The sequence below is a fragment of the Lactuca serriola genome, chromosome 2 (genome assembly GCF_051521515.1).
Source record: "Lactuca serriola cultivar US96UC23 chromosome 2, Lser_US96UC23_V15, whole genome shotgun sequence".
NCBI classification, from domain to species: domain Eukaryota; kingdom Viridiplantae; phylum Streptophyta; class Magnoliopsida; order Asterales; family Asteraceae; genus Lactuca; species Lactuca serriola.
Window position 1 is genome coordinate 176,603,903 of NC_136409.1, and position 9,203 is coordinate 176,613,105.

The 9,203-nt window shown below is 36.2% G+C and overlaps 1 protein-coding gene across 1 annotated transcript; it reads right to left on the reverse strand.

The window, feature by feature from the left end:
• Positions 1-6,353: 6,353 nt before the first annotated feature.
• NAC058 (NAC domain containing protein 58) lies at positions 6,354-8,866 on the reverse strand. Its single transcript, XM_079025459.1, has 3 exons — positions 8,639-8,866; positions 7,501-7,766; positions 6,354-7,184 (listed from the first exon to the last, which is right to left on the reverse strand). Exons 1-3 carry the CDS (start codon positions 8,790-8,792, stop codon positions 6,690-6,692), a joined length of 915 nt encoding a protein of 304 aa, XP_078881585.1. The 5' UTR covers positions 8,793-8,866; the 3' UTR covers positions 6,354-6,689.
• Between the last annotated feature and the right edge of the window lie 337 nt (positions 8,867-9,203).

Here is a 9,203-nt window from a genome sequence, read left to right on the forward strand (position 1 = left end):
TGTTTCACAATTGATTTTCTCATAAAGATTTTATTGAGAACAATAGAATAAATACATTTTACATATGGGCCAGTACCACTAATACATTAGGCTATCTATTAGGCTTAATACAATACATAAGATACTTTAATAAGATAAAAAGTGCTAGAAAATAAATCACAAAATAGTTATTTATTTGTTGACAGAGATACCAAGAAGATAGTGTCCTTAAAAAGTACTATCTACAAACATTTTGATATATATATATATATATATATATATATATATATATATATATATATATATATATATATATATATATATATATATATATATATATATGATATGGAATAGAACTTTCCTATATTTTATGCCAGATAACTTCCAATTTCAGGCATATAGCCAACATACATAGAGCTACAACATCGTTTACAAAAAATAAAAATAAACATATTAAAAAAAAAATCTCTAGCATTTAACGTATGCCTAAATACCACAAATTAATTCCAATGGTTTGATGCGAGCTACACCTTTTTTTTTCCCGTCATGAAACTCATTTGTACAATTGAAAAGTTGTTGGGAATATTAGGGTTTGCGGTGGAGATCTGGATACCAGCTTGGATCGTGATATCACTTTCTGAACTGATATTTCTACTCTATGACTGGGTTACAAGAAATTCAGCCTAGGATAATCCAAGCGGACACTTACGTTTCTAGGCACATAAAATGTAAGCTATTATGCTAAAGGGTTCTGTGAATGTGTGATGAAAAACGAAAGCTAAAAAGAACGTAACCCCCTTCTGGAAAAGAAGAGTCGTTTATATACTAAACACGATTAGGGTTTCATTAGGGTTGGGCCGTCATTAGTTGCATTAGAAGCCAGTAATATTAATCCGGATTAGGGTTACCAAAACTAACGAGTTTCGTTAGTTTTACCATAATCACCCTCAAGAAATTGAGTTTTTTCATTAAGTTCCCACATGCAAAATTCAGTGAGGTTTTGGGGCGTTGCCCCAAACCCTGCGGGGTCGCTACCCCTAGACCCCGCCAAAGGGGCGCTGCCCCTGGACCCCCGACTAGTCATCGAACCGGCTTCTGACTCGATCTTATACATGCGTGCACTCCGCACAACCCCGTACATATATTAGAGTACAAATCATGAATCCCCTTAGCTCACATGTTAGTTCCAGTTACTTAAAATGATATGGTGACACTAAAATCACCAACAATCCTCCCCCATTTTAGTGTAACCCTTGAACAAACATAACGTTATCAAAACAAACCAAACTAGTACATAATGGAAATATCGAAACGATTGAATTTCCACTTAGTATCATACACTTGCAAATACTCGAGAATCAGGGTGTTCTAAGAATTGAATCCATCAACCCATTTGAATACCAGAAAGTAAAATACATACTAGTTTATTGAATTTCTAGCATAATACAACTTGACACTATTATAAAGCCGTGTGTCCCAATCCTCTCATGATCGTGTCAAGGTCAAGTCCACAACCTCTTGAAATGCGGCTACACTTCATAGTCACGTAGGTAACTCCTTTCCATGTATCTGCACATACATTTATCAAAGGAATTATTAAGAAGTTAAACTTCAACCTGGCTAACTTGCAGAACCGAACACATACCTGGGATGAATACTTCATGTGTTCCAATCTATAAGTATGAGCTTTCCACATTGAATTCAACTCCTAACATTATATTAGGAGGGAATTAGGTGTCTCATCATTATAGAATTAAATGGACTTTAATCCTATCCCGATTACAGACTTGTGCACTAAGTCTCTTGTCAGACCTTTAGTCAAGTGATCTGCCAAATTATGTTGCGATTTCACAAACTCAACCGAAATCACACCATTCATGATTAGTTCTCTAATCATACTATGTTTAACACCTAGGTGTCTAGACTTGCCATTATAAACCTGGCTATATGCCTTTGCCAAAGCGGCAGCACTATCACAAAGGATATAAATAGGTGCTATCGGTTTAGACCACAAAGGAATCTCATAGACTAAATTCCTTAGCCACTCTGCTTCTTTACCAGCAGCTTCTAACGCAACAAACTCAGATTTCATTGTCGAGTTTGTAATGCAAGATTGCTTCTTGGAAGCCCAAGAAATGGCACCTCCCCCAAGCAAGAATACCCAACTAGAAGTTGATGAATAGTCCTCCATGTTGGTAATGCAACTTGCATCTGAATGACCTTCTAAAACCGAAGGACTCCCCAAGTAACTCAAACCATAATTCATGGTTCCGTTGAGATACTTAAACACTCTATTCACCTCTTGCCAATGTTGAGCACTAGGATTGCTAGTGTACCTGCTCAACTTACCCACAGCAAACGCAATATCAGGTCTGGTACTTGTCATGGCATACATCAAACTACCAATAGCCTTAGAGTATTCCAATTGTGAAATGGGAATACCATTATTTGGCATTAATTTCACACTTGGGTCCATAAGAGTACTAACAGGAGAACACTCGGTAAAATTAAACCGCTTTTCTCAATATAATGACTTTGAGTAATTACCAATCCTTTGTTCATCCTCTTAATTCTTATTCCAAGAATTACACCTGTCTCTCCTAAATATTTCATAGAAAACTTGGATGACAACAATTTCTTTGTTTCATCCACTTGATTTTGGTCGGTACCAAAAATCAACATGTCATCTACATATAAGCAAATGATCACTCCAGCTCTAGGAGCATCATCAAATCTACTATAAACACATTTGTCACACTGGTTTTTTTTTTAAACCAAAAGACAAAATCACCTCATCAATTTTTTGATGCCATTGTTTAGGCGCTTGTTTCAGCCCATACAAAGATTTGACAAGTTTACAAACCATATGCTCTTTACCGGGCATAATGAAACCTTCTGGTTGTTTCATGTAAACTTCCTCATCAAGATCACCATTTAAAAAGGCTGTTTTCACATCCATTTGCTGAATAACCGGATTGTGGATACTTGCCAAGGCAACCAACAATCTAATAGTAGAAATACGTGCAATTGGAGCATACGTATCAAAATAGTCAATACCGACTTTTTGTCTAAAACCTTGAATGACTAACCAGGCTTTGAATTTGTCAATATTCCCATTAACATTCATCTTCTTTTTGAAAATCCATTTGCAACCAAGAGGTTTAGAACCCGGAGGCAAATCAGACAACACCCATGTATTGTTCTCAAGAATTGATGACATTTCATCATCAATTGCTTCCTTCCAAAAGGCACTATCATGAGACTCCATGGCCTCTTGATAAGTCTTAGGATCATCTTCAATACTATAACAATAAGAGTATTCAAGATTAATTTCATCCCTTGAACCTTCCACCAAGTACAGTTGGAAGTCGGATCCGAAATTCTTAGCAATTTGGCCTCTTTTGCTTCTACGAATATCTTGTGGTTCTTGTACGACACCACCATCTTGACTTTCTGAATTTTGCTCTTTATTAGCATCAAAAGTCAGATCCTTAGGCCTTTGAATCGATGAAAACCTCATCTCATCAAAAATTGCGTCCCGCGATCCAATAACAATGTTAATTGAAACCGAATCATTAGGTTCTATTACATAAAACCTATACGCCTTGGAATGTTCAACATATCCAATGAATATGCAATCAATTCCACATTCTCCCAAAATTTTCTTTTTGGGCTCGGTAAGTTTTACAACTGCCCGACATCCCCAAACCCAAAAATAACTCAAATTCGTCTTTTTCTTGAACCAAAGTTCACATGGGACTATTTTGTTCCATTTATTTGGAACCATATTTAACAAATAGCAGGCCGTTAACATGGCCTCTCCCAGAATCCTTCACTCAAACCCGAGTAAGACAACATCGAGTTTACCATTTCCTTTAAAACTCGATTTTTGCGTTCAGCAATGCCATTCTGTTGAGGCGTGTAAGGTGTCGTGGTCTCATGAATGATACCCACTGATTGGAAGTATATGAGATCCATATATTCACCTCCCCTATCAGTCCTGAGACATTTAACTGGAATGCCCAATTGCAATTCCACCTTGGTTTTGTATATTTTGAATTTTTCTAAGGCCTCATCCTTAGAGTGCAACAAATACACATAGCAAAACCGAGTGCAGTCATCAATAAAGGTAACTACATACTTTTTATTCCCCAAAGAAAGAGTGGAATGAAAATCACACAGGTCACTGTGTATAAGCTCCAAAACAGCTGAATTTCTAGTGACACTAGGAAATGGCTGTTTTGTCACTTTTGTAAGCATGCATGTTTTACATTTATCAGATGTCATATCAAAGGCTGGAATTAATCCATCTTTTGACATCTCATGCATCCTTCTAAAGTTGACATGACCTAATCTTACATGCCAAAGCATAGATTTATCAACATTAGAAGCAGAAGATACAAATGCATAATTCTGAACAGGTAATAAGTTGTTAATAATATTCAAACAAAACATTCTATTATTTAAATATCCAAAGCCAACAAACATTCCACCCTTAGACAAAACAAACTTATCCGACTCAATAACTTGTTTAAAACCATCAGAATTCAAACAACTAGAGCTAACAAGATTCTTGCGAATCTTGGGAACAGACAAAACATCAAATAACCTAATTGTCTTTCCAGAAGTAAATTCAAGACACATGACACCTAAACCACAAATAGGAATAAAAGAATCGTCTCCCATTTTCAGCACCGAGCCATCTTCAAGCAGAGTTAATGTTTCAAACATCCGTTTATTCTTGCATACATGGTTAGTTGCTCCGAAGTCGATCCACCAAGAAACATCATCATCCTGCACATAGAATGATTCAGGGATAAATGAAACATAATAAACATAATTCTGATTAGAATTATCAAAGTTAGTCAAAAACTGACCTCCTTTAACTTGGGCTGAAGACCCGTTCACTTTCCCATTGGCTCCACTGTTTCCAGCATCATTGTTGCCTAAATTCACACGACAATCACGCTTGCAATGCCCGACTTGATTGCACCTCCAACAAACCAGATCCTTTCTCTTTTTGTTAGAGTTGGTTGGGACATGTTCCTGTTTGCGTTTGCCATGTCCTTTGTGGTTCTGGTTCCTTGGTTTGTTTTCGACCATATGAACCGAGGGCTGTCCAGGTTCAACTTTTCCTTTGGGTTTTTCAGATTTGTCACTTTTCTTCGCACAAAGAGATTCTTCGATACAAATGTGACTAGCAAGTTGAACCAATGACAGTTCCTCCTTTTGATGTTTCAAGTTATGTTTAAAGTCTTTTCAGGACGGAGGCAGTTTGTCAATGATAGTGGACACAACTATGGATTCATCCATATTCATTTTGTGCAGTTTAAACTGTCCATATATGCCAAGGAGTTCATTGTACTGTTCAGTGACAGACCTTGAATCTTCCATCTTATAATTATTAAAGTCACTAACCAGAAACTTCTTGCTAGAAGCATCCTCAGTAATGTATTTCAGTTCAAGGGTATCCCACAACTCCTTGGCACACAAGGCTTCACTATGGATATCTAATAAAGCATCAGACATACCGTTCAGAATGTGACCTTTGCAGATGTAGTCATCATTGTCCCACTTCTGTCTCTTTCTTGTCTCTCCAGCCGTCTCAACAACACCTTCTGCAGGCTCTGCTGGTCTTGGATTAGTCAGCACGTATGCTGCTTTCAGAGTGGTCAGCATGAAGTGCATATTTTTCTTCCAGCGCCTGAAATCGACGCCTTCAAACTTCTCCAACTTGGCAAACTTAGTGGTCATCTCGCGGATTGAGTAACCCATCTCCAGAAACAGTAAATATCAGTTTGATTGTTGGGAGTATTAGGGTTTGCGGTGGAGATCTGGATACTAGCTTGGATCGTGATATCACTTTCCGAACTGATATTTCTACCCTATGCCTGGGTTACAAGAAATTCAGCCTAGGATAATCCAAGCGGACACTTACATTTCTAGGCACAGAAAACGTAAGCTATTATGCTAAAGGGTTCTGTAAATGTGTGATGAAAAAACGAGAGCTAAAAAGAACGTAACCCCCTTCTGGAAAAGAAGAGTCGTTTATATACTAAACACGATTAGGGTTTCGTTAGGATTGGGCCGTCATTAGTTGCATTGGAAGCCAGTAATATTAATCCGGATTAGGGTTACCAAAACTAACGAGTTTCGTTAGTTTTACCATAATCACCCTCAAGAAATTGAGTTTTTCCATTAAGTTCCCACATGCAAAATTCGGTGAGGTTTTGGGGCGTTGCCCCTAGACCCCGCCAAAGGGGCGCTGCCCCTTTGGAAACCCCGGACCCCCGACTAGTCGTCAAACCGGCTTCTGAATCGATCTTATACATGTGTGCACTCCGCACAACCTCATACATATATTAGAGTACAAATCATGAAACCCTTAGCTCACATATTAGTTCCATTTACTTAAAATGACATGGTGACACTAAAATCACCAACAAAAGTTAACATTGATCACATCCGAATGTAAATACAACATATATGCCAGGTAATTAACCAACAATTAACTACTTAACTACGCTAGCTTAAAAGAATACAATAATCACAATGAGACTTTCCTAAATTTATTCCACCTTTATACTACTTCATAACGATTCAAACCACACAGGTTTATTTCCGTTTTCTTTTTTACCTTCAAAAGCCTCCGTCTAATCCCATGATGAATCATATATTGTTAGTCCCAAATCTTATCCATTAAAGCTTAATTACCACATGGAGTCCAAGTTAAATGGTTGCTCCTGTTGTTCCTGCTGCTGCAAAGATTCACAATTTCTAGTGGAAGACGCTTGTAAGCTCGGACTCGCCCCATCTAAAAAGTTGGAGTTCGCTTGTGGCATGAATTGATAATCAAAATTATTTGCAGCTTCTCTTTGTTGGTAATTTCTAAGTTGCAATGCTTTAATTAGTAACGCATTCATTGAAAGGTTTGAACTTAGTATGCTCGATGGCCATGCAAGCAATGGAAGACTGTGCGCCAAACTAATATCCAGGTTCATGTTCTCCATGCCGTAATTATGAAGGGAACTGTTACCACTTAAATTTGCAATGCCGTTTAAGTTCGGAAGCTCGATATCACCATAGTCATTTGCCATCGTGTTGGTATCACAAGGTGAATCCATTGACTGAGGTGAAGATGTGGTTCCCATTGGTTTTTTAGCTGTCGTGCTTTTTTGAAAAATTCGGCAAACCACCCATTCCTCCTGTAGAAGATGGTATAAGAATCATCAAATTAAACCTACCCTTGTTTTCTTTACACTTAAAAGAAAACAAACATAACAATCACATATATATATATATATATATATATATATATATATATATATATATATATATATATATATATATATATATATATATATATATATATATATATATATATATATATATATATATATATATGCGTTCATATTTTTATTATTTTTACAATTTCATGATGTTAGAAATGGACAGAGATATGATTATTATTTGAGGAAAACTTATATAAAACGACGGATGACTTGTTATGCATGCACGTACCTTATTAGGTTTATAAGCATGTGTAGTTTCAAGTCTATACTCATGCATTACCCAGTTAGTTTTTTCACCTTTAGGAGCTCTACCCATGTAAAAAACTAGGGTTTTCTTCATTCCAACCAAGATTCCACCACGAAAGATTTCTTTGTCTTTTCCTGTTGTTTTCCAATAACCGGCCACAGTTGCACGGTTTGTTCGTAGTCCTGTTGGGTATTTTCGATCTCTCATGCTGAAGAAATACCATTCTTTTTCTCCCATAGAAGCTTTGGCTGCATATATACAACTTGTTAGATTGATTATCACTTCTCGTACTAGGTTTTCACTTGTTCATACACTAATTTGAAAGTATCAAACTAATTTTTATTTTTTTATAGTTGTTTGTCCAACGACACAAAGACAACTTGGAAACATATAGAATCATGAAATAGAAGGTAAAAAAGATTAGGTGCCCTCACCAATGACTAGCATCATGTACAATCAAAATGTGAAAGGTAAATAAATAAATAAATAAGACAAAGTAGACATTAGAACCTAACATCTTTATATTTTTCATCTTCTTTGCAACTAATGCAACCATCCGGAGACTCGGAACTGAAAATAAAACTCCTACATGATATTACGTACTTTTTTTATTTTTAAATCAAATTTATTAATTTGTCACTTAAAATTAATATAACTGTCTATCTATTTGGTACATATGATAAAGCACATCAAAGACCAATGTATCCATTTATGTGCATGATAAGATCAACGAAAAAATTGTGTAAGTTGCGGAACTTATGTTCATTATAAGTCTAGTTTGCTTTCATTTGTATACATGTATATAATATACACAACAAAAATAAACATTAAAATCTCATTACTTTTTCCAACCATATAGAAAAAGAAAACTGGCATATCAATTGAAGAAGTAGATAAATATCGATGCTGTTTTCCAAGTCAAGCAGCCCTCGGTTCATTTTGGGCTGCATGTACTCTTATTTATTTCTGTTTTCCCACCCTTCTTTTGGTGGTTCGCCAATAGCGTCCATCTAGCACCATGCTAGTTTTGGTTTGGAATAAAATCATAGTATTTAATTTCGGGAAAAAATGAATGGAAAAAGTAGATATATATATACCCAAACATGTGTACACTATATACCTGGGAGGTCCCAAGGTTCGCATTTATTGAGATCAACCTCAGCAACTGCTTTGGAAGTGAAACTTGAATCAGTAACCTTTTGACTGAGATAAAAAGTGATAAGTTCTTCATCAGTTGGATGGAACCTAAATCCAGGAGGAAGACTCTCTTCCATCCTAGCTTATAATTAAGGAAGTGGTTGGATTGGAGAAGAGTTAATTTGAGAGGTTAGCTGTTAATGTGGAGCATCTCTCTTGTGGTTTTGTATAGCCCACAGCCTTCATCAAGAAGCAGCCACCTATAGATTAGTCTTCTTTTAGCTTTGATTATAACAACTAACTCTTTGACAAAGATGGGTTGGTATATAGTGGATAATTTGGTTTCTTTTTGTCTTTTGTGAAAAGTGTGTTTTCACTTGAATACCCCTCTAGAATATTGGAATAATGTAGGACCCAAATTGATTTTATTTCACACTCGTGTGTAAGTGAACGGAAATCATTTAGAAAATAACAGGAAATGCAATTGGATAATTAAAAAAGTACTTTGCATAGTAATTATCAATCAGTAACTCTTTCATAGTTTCGTT